Source organism: Primulina tabacum, chromosome 14 (assembly GCF_025594145.1).
Source record: "Primulina tabacum isolate GXHZ01 chromosome 14, ASM2559414v2, whole genome shotgun sequence".
Taxonomy (NCBI): domain Eukaryota; kingdom Viridiplantae; phylum Streptophyta; class Magnoliopsida; order Lamiales; family Gesneriaceae; genus Primulina; species Primulina tabacum.
Window position 1 is genome coordinate 36417529 of NC_134563.1, and position 14891 is coordinate 36432419.

Below are 14891 nucleotides of genomic sequence, written 5' to 3' on the forward strand. Positions count from 1 at the left end.
AAAATATCGACTTACTCAAGCTCGAAAAACTCGATTGTACTTTTAGCTAGAATGTTAATTTCTATTTTAATCCCCATACTATCTTTATCATTTGAGAATGCTAAATATAAATTCAAATACCTTTTACCCAATTTTAAATAAACTTGTATTTTACATTAAAATATGGACTCGTCATCTCTGAAAAGGGTTGTTTCGAATGGTCGGCCGACATCCCACGCTATAATTAACGATCTTTTTTCAAAAAACGTCGATAATAGCGACGGTTTTATAAACCATAAAACCGTCGCTAATTAGATTATCGACGGTTTTTTCGTCGCAAAATCCGTCGCTAAACATATTTTTTTAGTGTAAAAAGCGTTTAATTTTTTTTTCAATGGCACTTTTTTATTTGCTTTGCGTTCAAATTTGATAAAAGTTTTCAGAACAAAGGAGCATAACTACTTGATAGTTGTTCTGTAACTTCAACTCCATCGGAATTTGTAGGTAGAGATATTCATCGATCGATTCAATTTTACGCAATTTACTTCGATTACCGGGTTTTAGAAAACTTGTAGGTAATGATGATCATAATTAAAAAAAAAAAAGTCAACTATATTTTCCACAAGAAAGCCCCATTTTGAAAATTATTTAAATTATTAATTAAATTATATTTTAAAATATAATATATTATCTTTTAGTTAATTTTGAGTAAACCTTTTAAATGAACTAAATAAATCACAATCAACTAAAAATTGACAAAATATTTTTAATTCACTAAATATCATTTCATTAAAGTTATCAGCTAAATAAAAATATAAATATAATTAAATTTTCAGATATTTCGCTCAGTTTAAATTTGACACATATAATTCAAAATCGAACTATATCAACTTTGGTTTAACCATATCTGGCTGCTTGTGCTTTTTTTTACTGCCGTGAATGATTGGTTTGTTTAAATGAATATTGTATTATTGAATTGGTTCCGAATTCCAATATTGTTTAGCCTGTCTACGATTCTTTGAGTTTGTATCCTTAACCAACCAAATGGTGCTACGATAATGATAGAATAAAAAAAAAGAATAATAATAATAATGAAAGAGGATAAAAGTAATCAAAAGCGATGAAAGATAATAGGAATGCCGTCCCACATCGTACAATTGTCATACATCTTTACAAAATATGTCATATTTAATTAGACGTAGAACACTCGACAGAAGCGTGATCCTTCAGGCAAGTTTAAAGGGGATGTGATGAGTGGTCGATGCTCGCAACAAGATATGCGAGACGGGTGTCCAGCTCCAAGCCTGGTTACGACAATTTGGGCACTCTCGTCTTAACCAATCTGATCCCTGTAAATAATAATTTGTCATAATCAATAAATCTCAATTATATTTATTTAAATAATAAATATATCTGTTTCTGAAAAGTAAATACACTACCATGTTTGTGTGTGTGTTTTTATATATATATAAACTAAATTTGGAGAAATGTGTAATTTTATAATTTAATTAATATATTTATTTGTTAATTTTTGACAAACTACAAGGTGGTGAATATAATATTTAAATATAGTTGACTTTTTTTGTAATTATGATATTATATATAATTATTTATAGATCAATTAGCTTTCTAATTTTAGGTAAATGAGTTTGTACATAAGTTAACAATGATATTTATTCGAATAGGGGGATTTAATTTTTGTCATCAAATATTATGGTGGGTGCATTTGAAATTCCTCGCAAGATTACTTTAGAATCAGAAAAAATTGAATCTCCTCCTATTAAGTGTATCCTAGTAACGAGAATATTTGAAATCATTCACAAGTCCATAAACGACTCACGCAAATGTGAGTGAGTCGTACATAACTGAGTAAATAAGCAAACAGAATACTCACCAAGATTTATCTTCGAAGCACAAAATTCCGTAATACAACTATTATAATACTACCCAAATGAGGCTATAAACAACATAAAAGAATGAACGTTTTTATCTAACATCCTTCTCTAGGAACAGAAAATGTTGAATCTAACCCGTCTAATATATCCAAAACATCCGTTTTTTGATGTTTCGGTCCCCTTCGAGGAGAACTACCCATGCTCCTTGAAGCCCAAACCTTACTCTTGTTATTCTTTACCTATCACAAATTCCTGGCTTTTGCTCAGCCCGGGCACCAATTTCCTTGGTTTCATGACTTCTTCCAAGAGATTTCTATCCTCGGAAGAAAGGTTGCCATGGTGAATTGCTGCATTCTGGCTTAAGGATTCAGTATTCATAATCAAACCTTTACGAGTTGGAGAACGTATCGGCAGGGATTTAAGTCCATTATCTCTGTATCTTACAAGGTTGATCAGACGATGGAGCCAAGTTATTAGCTCAAGAATGCAAGCCTCAACTTTACGCTTGTCAGCATGATAGAGTGTCTGTAAGCGAATCAGGTTGTTCGGCGGGCTTGTTTTCTTGCCAAATTCATTACTGTAAGAAAGAGAGAGTAAAAATACAAAATTTCCACCGCAGAAGGTTTAATAGCAGAAAAAATTCAGACTGACCCTGTGTTGGCCCACTCTCCGACCCATCCGAAACCTTGATGTGCTCTGATTCGAGTTAGTATAGATGGAAAAGGAATGGAGTTAGTTCATCAGAATGCTATACTTCAAAGTTGAGATCAGTGACAATAGAAAATCGAAGAAGATCCAAAACAACCAACAAAATAGTATGAAGCTATCGTACTTTGTAGTATCTGTTGCTATGGGAACAAGCCACTGAAGCGTTTTCTCCATCTCAGCTTTAATTTGAGGAGATGTGAGCTGCAAAAGGCACAATAAGATGCTAGATCCAGAGACCATGAGGTCCATAAACAGAGGATAGAAGAAAATAACAAAATTAAAATACAAATGGAACCAAAGAGAGAGAGAAACCAGCACATGGGGATTAGAGCCAGGAGAAGAGATTTCATAGATCATCATGACCATAATGTCGCTATTTGGACAAGCACGACTAATTTCAATTTTCGAAAACAAATGTATTAATGGAAACAAATTGACTGGTCTACTTACTACAAAGAAATAAACACGACTTGATCATAAAATGTAGCTTTCTACTACTACTTTGAATACAAAATCACCTACGTCCACACTGAATCAAAGATCCCAATACAACCTTAGAGAAACTGAAGAAAAGGAATAGGCAATAAGAGAAATAGCTCAAAGACAATACCTCCTCGTGAGCATCAAAAATCTGTATTCTTGAACGAAGAGAGTCCTTGACAGTTGGTGGTAACCCATTGTACAACGCATCTCTCATATTTGGAGGAAGAGAGGTAGGGCGTGATGCCTTGAACAAAGATGAGTTCCATAATATAAATTATTAGTGAGTACCAAGACATGCATCACTCTATCAAAGAAATGGTACAGAAAAATAAACTCACAATATTATCAATTTGTGTAATTATGTTAGCATAATGCAAAGCAAGACCGGCGACACCAAGCCTTTCTATTTTACTTGTTGAAACCTTGCCAACGGACGGCAACCCTGCCATGTTACGCAATGATTAGAAAGAGATACACGTCTTGAATGCATTTTTAACGTAAAGAGAAGATAGAATGAACAAGATGTTAACAAACAATGAGATAACATCCTTCAAGTACTGCTACTAAATTACCAGTTGATTAGGGCAACTGTTAACTCTATTGAAGACAAGGAACAATCATCAAAAAGAAAATGGAAAGTGTACGGTAAATCTATAAAAACATCGATTCCCTGAAGGAAATCTTTTTATACAGGAATTTAAAAGCTTTTCCATGCAATAATCAACTAAATAAATGATAAATAAAACAGAAAAGCATAGAAATATATGTTTCGAGAAGAGATTTTATGTCTTTGCTATCGTAGAACAATCTAGATCAATCAGATTTAAAAATTTAAGAACTTAACTCTTGATACGAGAACTGCATTACTTTACCATTTATGCACATCCAGGCATAACAACTCAATGGTACCCAGTTTATATTAATGAACAATTTGCATCCTGAACATAGAACCTCTTCATAAAAAAAAGTTGAGGATTGTGGAAGGAGTTTTTAAAATTGGCGTGGCAATCAGATGATTAAAAATTAATTCCAACCACTAAAAAACTGATAATTATTTCATGGAAAAAAAGCTGCAACCAAACTATTGACAGCTGACTTTGAACAGAATTTAAAAGTCAGGTGGTAGAAGCCTAATGGGACAAAATGATTGAACATGAAGCCTTGGAGGCTACATCATAGTAACGAATATTACATAACAATTAGAATCTGGAAGCCACTAACCAACACCCAGAAATAGATGAGAGGCACCGGTAAGCTTGAAAGCAAAAAAATAAGTTACAGTGATTTGCAAGAAGCTGACCATACTTAAGTATTGTCTCATTCCCCCCTATAAAAAGGAAAAGAAAGAAACAGAAATAAAAAATCAACTATACTAAGCATGTAGGTATACCATTATCTCCGAACGCCACAGCAATTTCTTGAAGGATGAAAGTAACAATATCAACAAGCTTCTCCACAACCTACATGGTGAAATATCAATGTGCACTGTATCTACTGATGGTTATTACCACTTTAATATATCTTGATAGAATGACGACTTAATATAAGACCGTGTGAAGCAGATATATATAGCAATACAGAGAGATACTCAAAAAGTAGTCTTTGATGTTGAAATATTGTAGAATTGAGTACTATAATAGCAAACAATTTAAGTACCTGCTCCAAGCTTTTAGACCAAAGAGATTTCTTTTTCAAGCTCCTTACAAGTTTTCTTTGATGTTTCAGCTCTGTGTGTAACATTGTGAGACTCTCTCCTACAGTTACCAAATTAATGTAATCTGTCAATTACAAGTTTACACAACCCACCAACTTTCCACTCCCCTTCCAAACAGAGAGCTGGAAAATATTAAAAGCAGCCCTTTAATATTCAGATGAAAGAACATCATGTACAACCTTTTCGAGGGAGGTTTAATGAATCTGCTTCCCCTAGCTTTTGCTGATAATCTTGTTCAAATCTGTCCAAAGCATGGAACTCATGATATAATTCCTGCAGATGCAGCAGTATTAAGTCTCTCATCATTTAGACAAGCTAGAGAATTTACACATGGTAATATATATTAATAAAAAAAAGCCAAGTGGAATTCTAACATTGTAATGGTTAGTCTATTTCGTTTTACCAACAAGAACTGTAAGTTTTTTTATCTCATCCATCAAAAGTCATGTCTGACTCCTAGGCGAGTAATTTTTTTACCCTCAACCAATTGCGTCTTTAAAAAAAATATTCTCCAAGATATTTGCCAAGAAAAACTGGGAACAATCCTAAGAGCCAATGAATGAGGATTGCACTTACAGATGTATGCTGAGCCAGAGTGGTAAGTTCTTGCATGGTCATTTCTACATCTTCTCTTGGTTGTTTATGAATGTCAGGATCTGACTCCAACCTAAAAAGTTGAGAAGTGTTATCTTTCTTCATCTTAAGACAGAAATGAGTTTCCAAGCATACAAAGTAAAGTTCGTTTACTTTGAAAAAAATCTGTCCAGGTTGTGCCACTGGGGATCTTTACACAGATTTCCAAACCTGATTATTTCACGAGAATATACATCGAATTCCTCCCTGCATGATTAAAAACAATAAGTTAACAAAAGAAAAAACAACAAAAAATCTCTTCTGTGGAGTAATAAAGAAGCATGAAATCGAGCAGGAAAAGGAGAGGAAAGAAGGGAGGTTTTCAACAAGAGCAGGCAATACTAGAAGAACAGTTCAGTGCCTTTTGTCAGCAGCCGCAATTCTGAGGAGCTCATTCATATCACTGGAAACCAGCTTTTGCACCCCTTCCGAATGCAATATTTCCTTTTTCAGACGCTGGATATTTTCTTCAGAAAGTGACAGTAGCAAGTTTGACCCTTTGGCTATGGTATTTGCAACTTCAAAAGCAAGTATACATATTTTATTTCCCCGAGATGCCACGCCAGTAGTAAATCCACCAGAGTTCAAATTTGTCATGCTGCTGCCTAGAGTATCTAGAACTTCCACCGCCTTCTCTAGGCCGACTATGCCCGCCTTTCCAAGAAATGAGGGTTGCTGTCATACAAAACAGTTTGTATTATTCTGATTCTTTCAACCAGAACATGAAACAATATTCAGTTGTGAGGCTGCCGTTCCACCAAAATAGACTGTTAGCAAATAATGGATTCTTCAATCGGGATGCAGCCATTCCGGAGTCTGAAGCTCATTGAACGACTAAAATGTTGGTCATGCAATAAAAGCACAAAATAGAAAGTAATGACACCTCTAATTCTGATAAAATGTGCCTAATCTGGTCAGTGTGTGATCACTCTGCAACTGCATCAAAGAGAATCAAGCAAATTGTTCGTGTAAAAGTTCTGGCATCTACACTGCAATCAGCCAGACAAAACAGTCCACAAACAACAGACATGCTTATTCCTTCTGGCCATCGTATGTATCTCATGACCAAAAGCAATCCGTGCAACCTTATATCACAATTAATACAATTTTCACTTCAGCCTCTCCAAGACAACTATAATTTGATCGCATATCCTTTTTTAATCACGCTCCACCTAATTCTTTCTATCCTGCGACTCTCTCTCTCTGAGCTGAAAACAATCAATTTGCAGCATTTTTGCAACCATACTCACAAATCGCAACACATCCAGCAAAATATCGATGATTTTCAGTTTCCATCTATCTATTCTTTTATACTCAATCTAACTTCTCTATCACTAAATTCTGCCATACATTCCGATAACCTACCAGCAGGAATTAAAAACGCACACACGTTTACCATAAAACTGAGTGAGCGTGTTTATTTTCTCATGATAGATACCTTGTTCGCTGGTGTTCTGGCTGGGGTAGATGGCTTCAATTCGCAGGAAATCGACAAGTGCAGCTCACCAGAATCGTACAAATTTCTGGGCGCCTTCTCACAGACTTCAACTTCATCAGGATAAGCATAAGAATCATCACAATTCTTTTGCTTCCCAAAACTTCCAATCGATTTCAATTTCCCTGAAAACCCTGAACTCTTATCGTGCTCAACCTCTCTCGATTTCAGATTTCTTTTAACAGTTCCTCCAGAACAAACCGCTCCCATTGTGAATGCAAACCTACAGCTATTCACAAAACTTTGAAATCAAAACAACCAACATAAATCCAGCAACTAGTTAGTTCTCAATTCCGATTATTGAATGACAGCAAGGAAAGAACCAAAAATCTCAAATACGGTCACTCTAACTTGAAATCTATAAACGAAACATAAATATGTAGGGAAAAAAACTTCAAATAATGATCATACCTGTTTGAAGAAGATCTTCAAAAGTGGGAAAACGGGGTGAGAGTATTTAATCCGCAATTGGAAAGGAATACCGCGTGAAATAAGAGCAGCAAATTGGCGAGACACCCGGGTTGGAACAGACTTGACAGAATTAATTTAAGGGGTAAGAATTCCCAAGAAAATTAACACCAAACACGGTGCGTGCAGTGGTTAATTCTTGACTTTTCTGTTCGATTTTTTTCTTATTAAATTAAATCTTATATATAAATAAATAGTGAAGAAATTTCTCAAAAGTCTGAAAGATAGGGAGTCAGCCAGTCGGTTTTGCCGGTGTCAACGTCAACCAATTGACTATTCTGCCCTTTCTGTTTTGATCATGTTAATTAATTCACAATATTAATCTATTAATTAAAATCAGTTAATCGATTGATTTTAGGTTGATCATTTTATAAAAATTCGTAATTAGTAAAAAAAAAATCATTGCTACAATTTCAAGTGACCGTTTACATAAGATTGGTGTTGGATAACTGAAAAATGAAATCATGATTTTGCATGCAATTAATTTTGAATACAATATAATAATACTGAATTTTTTTCTATCCAGTTTTATATATGAGCTTCTAATTCGAGTTTTACTTTATCATAAAAATAAAAGTAATTTGAATTTAAAAAAAAATGGCTGTTTTTTACATATAAAAATGTATTATTAAGAAATTCGCTATGTTTTATTTAATAACTAGCTCGTTTGCACAATTTATGATGAAATTTACATCGTAATAAGTAGAATTACTATATTGCACATTTCATCTATTTTTTCTTCATTGAGTTAGGGTTAATATTGGAAGTTCATATAAATATAAAAATAATAATAATAAGGTAATAGATATAGAAAATCTACTATAGATTAACCATTGATCATCCTTCATTATTTCTTTATTAAGCTATATTCCACCATTAGAATTTGGAATTTTATTTAGGGATAACTGAGAAATTTATGCATCAATTACTTTTCAGTTAAGTAAGAGAACAACACAATAAATTTTTTTAATTTTTATTTAGATTTTCTTTCATGCTTTCAACATATATTAAAAATTTAGAGTTACTATTTAAAAAAAAAAATACATGTCTTACACATTCTTCAACATGAGTAGCCGTATATTTTTTGTATGACCATGAATTACAAAAAAAATTTAATCCTCATTTTCAATCGTATTTTTTTATGTTATATTTGAATTGTTTTTTTTTTAAATGTGGTCAAATTTCAATAATTGAAACATCGACACATTATAACAATTTTCATTAGAGTTGGTCTCTTGTGAGACGATCTCACGAATCTTTATCTGTGAGACAGGTCAACCCTATCGATATTCACAATAAAAAATAATACTTTTAGCATAAAAAGTAATATTTTTAATGTATGATTCAAATAAAAGATCTTTCTCATAAAATAAGAATCGTGAGACCGTCTCACATAAATTTTTTAATTTTTATTAACATAAGGTGGTCCAAGAAGATCAAAGTAACTCTTTCGAAACATGCAAAAGTCAAAACTAGCTTTGGAATAGACAAATGAGAGTGCAAAATTATTCTTTCCCCATAATTTATCGTGTACGGTGTTTGTTTTTTGTGAATTAATTATTATTTTTAAATTATTGGAATGCAACTGTGTTTTGAAATTGAAATAAATATTCGTTACGTGGTGGAAATAATTAGCTATGCATAAAAAAAAAAAAATCGATTTTCGTTGCGATGCCTGCCAAATGAGAAATCATTAATTAAACTAAGCAAGTCCCAAACAAGGACAAAAAGGTGGACCCTGACTTTGAATTGAAATGGTCAGAGCTGACCCACCTTGGAGTGACCCAATCCACATGGCACGTTACTTTCTTTCGCATTATTTAATACAATAAAAGATGTAAATTCTTATATATTTTTTAATCTGATCAAATAATATCAATCAATTAATACGAAATTATTTTTTATTAAAAAAAATTGTTCGATTTCAAAGAAAAATTTTGTTTAAATTTTTTCGTCCTTTAAGATAGTTAATCTAAAAATATCACGCTTAATAATATAATATAGATTATTATTGTTATTGTTGTATCAACAAATTTCAAACAAATCATATGTTATTTATAAAAAAAATGAATTTTGAAAACAACATTGTTTAAGATTTTTATATCAAATCAATAAGCTTACTTATAGAAAGGGATGTTTTACTTTTATCAGATAATATAACTTTGCAAATTCAATTCCAAGACTCACATGTATGTATAAATCAAATTTATGAGGTGGCTAACTAATGCATTTAAATCTATCATTATAAAGTTATTTCATATATTATTTTAGAAAATAAATCATATCAAAATATAATACCATTGCAGTAAAAACGAGCGTTTTCTTGTACCTCAAATATATTAACTACAGTCATTAAGTTTTAAAAGATATTGAGCAATTAGTTATGGGATGGTAACCGTTTTGATTGATTGAAGTTATTTTAGGCAAAAAAGGCAGCTTTTTTGTTTTGTTTGATCCAATAATCAGAGATGCATCGATCGCTTTCCCACTTGCCGGACGTGGGGCCCGCATCCTTGTCTCGTCTTCACCAAATCCAACCCCCTCTAGTTCCGCTCCATACCCATCACTCTCCCAACGACTTTTAAGAAATATATCTTGCCATTCCCTCCACCAATTCCTCCCTCTCATTCAATAACCGCCCACACCACATTTTTCACCCCGAAGAACCGTCCTGAAGATGAGAGAAATCCTGCACATTCAGGGAGGGCAATGTGGGAACCAGATCGGTTCTAAGTTCTGGGAGGTTATCTGTGATGAGCACGGCGTCGATCAAACTGGAAAGTTCAAGGGAGAAGGCCCCTCCGACATTCAGTTGGAAAGGATCAATGTCTATTTCAACGAGGCGTCCGGTGGCAGGTACGTCCCACGCGCGGTGCTGATGGATCTGGAGCCCGGGACCATGGATTCTATCAGATCCAGTCGCTTCGGCCAGATCTTTCGCCCCGACAATTTTGTGTTTGGGCAGTCCGGCGCTGGGAACAATTGGGCCAAGGGACACTACACAGAGGGTGCGGAGCTGATTGATTCGGTGCTGGATGTTGTGAGGAAAGAGGCAGAGAATTGTGATTGCTTGCAAGGTTTGAACACCGAGTGCGCGTCTCTGTTTGGTCGTTCATTTTTACATATTATGCTGGTGATGTTTTTTTTTTATGTCTTCTTAAGACAAATACGGATATGCACGATGAAAATGCATGTCTTAATTTTGTTCATGGTTTTGTTGCTTTCTGATTTTGTGTCTTTGGAATTTAGATCTTGTCATTGACGATATGAGCTTTTGTATTGTGCTTTTAGCTTGAAGGAATATCATTTAGCTTTGAAATTATTATTATAATGCTTCTACCGTGTATTGGTGATTTTCGGATCTCCGTTTCGCTTAGCTGACTCAGAATGACGGGATCTGTTATCATGGAAATCAGTGCTCATACATCTGTTATTTTTAATCTGGGAATTGATTAGTATGGATTTATCATATCAAGTTTTCTGGGTGAGACTGCTGATCTTTAAAAACTTAGGATAGTTTTGGTAAAATGTTTGTATGAATAGGCTGTCAAGGTGGTTGAAATTTTTTGGTTGAGAAGCTCATGGGTGTTTCAGTTAGGGGCATTTGTATATTGTCCCCATTAACACGTGACAAATGTTATGCAAGAAGCAAGTATTTGCTAACATACATTATTGCTTTTCCGAGGCCAGGATTTCAGGTGTGCCATTCACTTGGTGGTGGCACAGGTTCTGGCATGGGTACCCTCTTGATTTCAAAGATCAGAGAGGAATATCCTGACAGAATGATGCTCACCTTCTCTGTTTTCCCATCGCCAAAGGTTTCTGACACTGTTGTGGAACCCTATAATGCTACACTTTCAGTGCACCAATTGGTGGAGAACGCTGATGAGTGCATGGTACTTGACAATGAAGCGCTCTACGACATCTGTTTCAGGACTTTGAAGCTCAGCACTCCAAGCTGTAAGCAACTTTTCATTTACTCCGACATTGTGTACAGGCTTGAACCATTCGATCCCTGTAAGCTAATGCCTTTGTCGTTCTTGTTAATTTTTTGGCAGTTGGCGACTTGAACCATTTGATATCCGCCACTATGAGTGGTGTTACCTGTTGTTTGCGATTCCCAGGTCAGCTGAATTCTGACCTCAGAAAACTGGCTGTGAACTTGATTCCTTTCCCACGTCTTCATTTCTTTATGGTGGGATTCGCGCCACTCACCTCTCGTGGGTCGCAGCAATACATCTCTCTAACTGTACCAGAACTGACTCAACAAATGTGGGATTCAAAGAACATGATGTGTGCTGCTGATCCTCGCCATGGACGCTACCTGACAGCCTCTGCCATGTTCCGAGGCAAAATGAGCACCAAAGAGGTGGATGAACAGATGCTCAACGTCCAGAACAAAAACTCTTCATACTTTGTCGAGTGGATCCCAAACAACGTGAAGTCAAGTGTATGTGACGTTCCACCCACAGGTCTTAAGATGGCCTCCACGTTCATTGGAAATTCAACATCGATTCAAGAAATGTTCAGGAGAGTGAGCGAGCAATTCACAGCAATGTTCCGCCGCAAGGCCTTCTTGCACTGGTACACTGGGGAAGGCATGGATGAAATGGAGTTCACCGAAGCTGAAAGCAATATGAATGATCTGGTAGCAGAGTACCAGCAGTATCAAGACGCCACGGCAGAGGACGTAGAAGAAACTGACGATGAGGCTGTTGCAGACCATTACGATGGCTGAAAAGGTTTTTATGTGTTCTCTATTATCAAGTCATGTAATTTCTTTTCCATGATTCGTTTTCTCTGTTGCCCGCCTGCCAAGATACTGCTTTTCCTTGTAATGTGTGATGTTTCTGCAATTGTTTTCGTATCGATGATATGGGTATCGCTATGAATTCACTTATTTTGGCTCTTGCCGAGCCTAACTTTGGGTGAAGATATTAATATTACTAAACCTAAATGATGTCAATTTAAACTTAATTAGAATTCTGTAAAAAGATTTTGATGTGTTATCAACTTGCCTAAATGGAAGCCCCCTGAGAAAGTAAAATTAGATCCTAGAACCAATAAAAATTGAACCACCTTTTCTTTACAAAAAAACTCACCAAAACATACGGTTACAAGTTGAATACAATTAACAAAAAATATACCTGTTTTCAAAATCTAATTCGTGGTAATTTAATACCACAAGCACTCCTCATAGACTTGATCTTGATTATTCCTCTCCTCATCCTCCTAGCTTCAGCAAATCTGGCCCGTTTATCAGCAAGTTCCCTGTCCACATCCAAAGGCTGAGATGTATCCACACCAAAAGCCTCTTCAGCAGACAGGTTCAGATCCGGTATTCTAGATGGGCCCACTTGGTTGACCACCGGTTCAAGCCCATTGTAGAATGAGCCGATTTTGGGGACTGTATTTGGCCCAAACGAATGCTGAAATTTCTGAGCCGTCAGATCTGCAATGAACGGTTGTTGATGATTCAACATCGTTATTTGATAATGTTGGGTTGGATCCACTACAAGATTCGTAAATCCGACGGTTTCCATTTGAGAGTCTGCCTTTTTTGGGCAAGTCTTTAGAACCTGTACGAAGATTAAAATGGTACCAAATAGATCCGTCGGATTCTTTTTAATTGAATGATTGATTTTCTGCCTAATTGACATCAAATCTTTAAAAAGGTTGAAATTTTCATACCTGAAGCTTCAATGCTGCTTTTAACTCCGAATTGTAAGCCCTCAACTCATTGTAGTAATTCCTCACTTTTTCTAACTCCTGTTTAATTGGCAAAAGACATAGTTGAAAAAACAACAAAAAGAAGAGGGATTAAAAACAAAGTACAGAAAAAAGATAAGCTAATGTGGTAAAGATTAGAAAAATGTAGCAAACAGATTTTTACTACTCACCCCTCTGAGTAAATCCCCACATTCAACCAAATCTTCAATCATATAATTATACTTCTCTGTTGACTGCAATTAACCAATGGTAAAATTTATAAATTACTGTACCAAAAAACGCCAATATCTAATAATAATGGGGTAGTTTTTAAAACGGGTAAACAGAGCCAGGAAACAGGGAAAGTCAAAATTGGAAGAGCAAATCCAGTTGCCAAACTCAAAGCAACAAAAAGAGAAAATAAAGGGAAGACGCACATACCCTTTTCTTGGAACTTTTCTTCGAAGAATGCTTGGACTTTTCATCAGATTCACTTGGAAAGAAAGAGAGCGGCGTTGTGGGACTAGAGGTTTTGGCGGCGGCGCACTCCTCCTCCGCTTTAACCTGAGGCGTTCTCACCTTCACCTCTTTGTCGTTGCTCTGAACCGACGCTGTCTGTGAAGATGGTTGTTCGGGAGAATATGATGAAGCTTCAACTAAGCTAGATCTTCTCTTCTTGCGACCCCATATGAAATCTGCGCGCGATTCGGACACCATGAACATATATTCGAGTTCGAGCAGAATCTGAGAGACGAACAATTCATCATCGGTCGCAGAAGCAAACAGAGAGCTGTGTTGCTTACTGCTGCACTGTTTCATCACCATCTTATTTCCTTCTTATGTTATTATAATCTGATCTAGTGAGTACTCTTTGTCCGAACAAATTTGACTGCAAAATTATTAATTGATTGAGTTAGCGATAAGGAGAATGGCGATGGGGAATTTAGAGAGAGAGGGAAAGGAAACAGAGTAACTTGGGGTGGAGGGGTTCCTAATTAATGGAAGCTAATGCCACGTGTCTAGTAACTTGAGTTTTATGCCATGTCCTTTTATTGTTATTTTTGGAAAAAAAAAATTACTTTACATTTTAATTTTTTTATGATGAATAGATTATATTTATAATATAAAATATAATATAATTAATTTAAATATAAACATATCACATTTCACATGTGAAAGAAAATAATTAAATTGGGATGACTTGCTTCATATTTGCTAAATAGATCAACAAATTTGAATAATCATCATTGTAGGTCTTTCACGTAATTTTTCCTTCAAAAATGTTTATTTTTTAAGTTCAGCCAAAATTCATCCCCTCGGAGTAGTAATTTCGTGGTTAAAATTGCTACCGATTCCATCATCGTTACCATCAGAATCAGACCAAATATCATAATATGATCATCGAAACACTACTAGATGTGACAAATATATTTTAAGAAAATCGTGATTACTCACATTTATCGTTTAGTTCTCTTCCTCGGCAACATACTGTTCATGTCCAGTGCTGGTTTTCAAAATTGCCTGCTCATATTCAAATGCTCGTGCACCGATTCTTTTTACATTGCATTTGTTTCACTCAATACCAATCCAGAATCATTTGTTATTTCTGTTAACAATTGTTACTGTAACTTATCGTTTGCTCATGCCATTTTGTAATGATTACATGTAGTGTTTATTTGTTGTAGTTTAGTATGTCTCATGTGGATATATATATATATATATATATATATATGAAAGTTCTGTTTTCACAGTGTATGTGTGAGTTGAGAGTGAGTGTTGTGTGTATCAGAATGTAGGTGTTGTGCGT

The 14891-nt window shown here is 35.1% G+C and overlaps 2 protein-coding genes, 1 non-coding gene and 1 pseudogene across 3 annotated transcripts; 2 read left to right on the forward strand and 2 right to left on the reverse strand.

Annotated features, from left to right (window-relative positions):
• The first annotated feature begins 1221 nt into the window (after nucleotides 1-1221).
• LOC142525728 (small nucleolar RNA Z279/snoR105/snoR108) lies at nucleotides 1222-1329 on the forward strand. The gene has a single exon (XR_012815179.1). It is a non-coding gene; the product is annotated as a small nucleolar RNA Z279/snoR105/snoR108 (small nucleolar RNA).
• Nucleotides 1330-1849: 520 nt separating this feature from the next.
• LOC142524558 (protein PSK SIMULATOR 2-like) lies at nucleotides 1850-7512 on the reverse strand (annotated as a pseudogene).
• Nucleotides 7513-9942: 2430 nt separating this feature from the next.
• Nucleotides 9943-12275, forward strand: LOC142524075 (tubulin beta-1 chain-like). The gene is made up of 3 exons (XM_075627809.1): nucleotides 9943-10452; nucleotides 11066-11335; nucleotides 11434-12275. Exons 1-3 carry the CDS (start codon nucleotides 10053-10055, stop codon nucleotides 12111-12113), a joined length of 1350 nt encoding a protein of 449 aa, XP_075483924.1. The 5' UTR covers nucleotides 9943-10052; the 3' UTR covers nucleotides 12114-12275.
• LOC142524076 (uncharacterized) lies at nucleotides 12051-14088 on the reverse strand. The gene is made up of 4 exons (XM_075627810.1): nucleotides 13526-14088; nucleotides 13276-13338; nucleotides 13067-13144; nucleotides 12051-12954 (listed from the first exon to the last, which is right to left on the reverse strand). Exons 1-4 carry the CDS (start codon nucleotides 13907-13909, stop codon nucleotides 12529-12531), a joined length of 951 nt encoding a protein of 316 aa, XP_075483925.1. The 5' UTR covers nucleotides 13910-14088; the 3' UTR covers nucleotides 12051-12528.
• Nucleotides 14089-14891: the final 803 nt, after the last annotated feature.

Bases quoted from the DNA above. Each gene is read 5' to 3' on its own strand.
- LOC142524075 (XM_075627809.1), top strand. From the start codon at position 10,053: ATGAGAGAAATCCTGCACATTCAGGGAGGGCAATGTGGGAACCAGATC. The intron at 10,453-11,065 runs GTTTGAACACCG...TTCCGAGGCCAG, and splicing joins GAATTGTGATTGCTTGCAAG to GATTTCAGGTGTGCCATTCA. The intron at 11,336-11,433 runs GTAAGCAACTTT...ATTTTTTGGCAG, and splicing joins GAAGCTCAGCACTCCAAGCT to TTGGCGACTTGAACCATTTG.
- LOC142524076 (XM_075627810.1), bottom strand. From the start codon at position 13,909: ATGGTGATGAAACAGTGCAGCAGTAAGCAACACAGCTCTCTGTTTGCT. The intron at 13,145-13,275 runs GTGAGTAGTAAA...CCAATTAAACAG, and splicing joins GTGGGGATTTACTCAGAGGG to GAGTTAGAAAAAGTGAGGAA. The intron at 12,955-13,066 runs GTATGAAAATTT...ATCTTCGTACAG, and splicing joins AAGCAGCATTGAAGCTTCAG to GTTCTAAAGACTTGCCCAAA.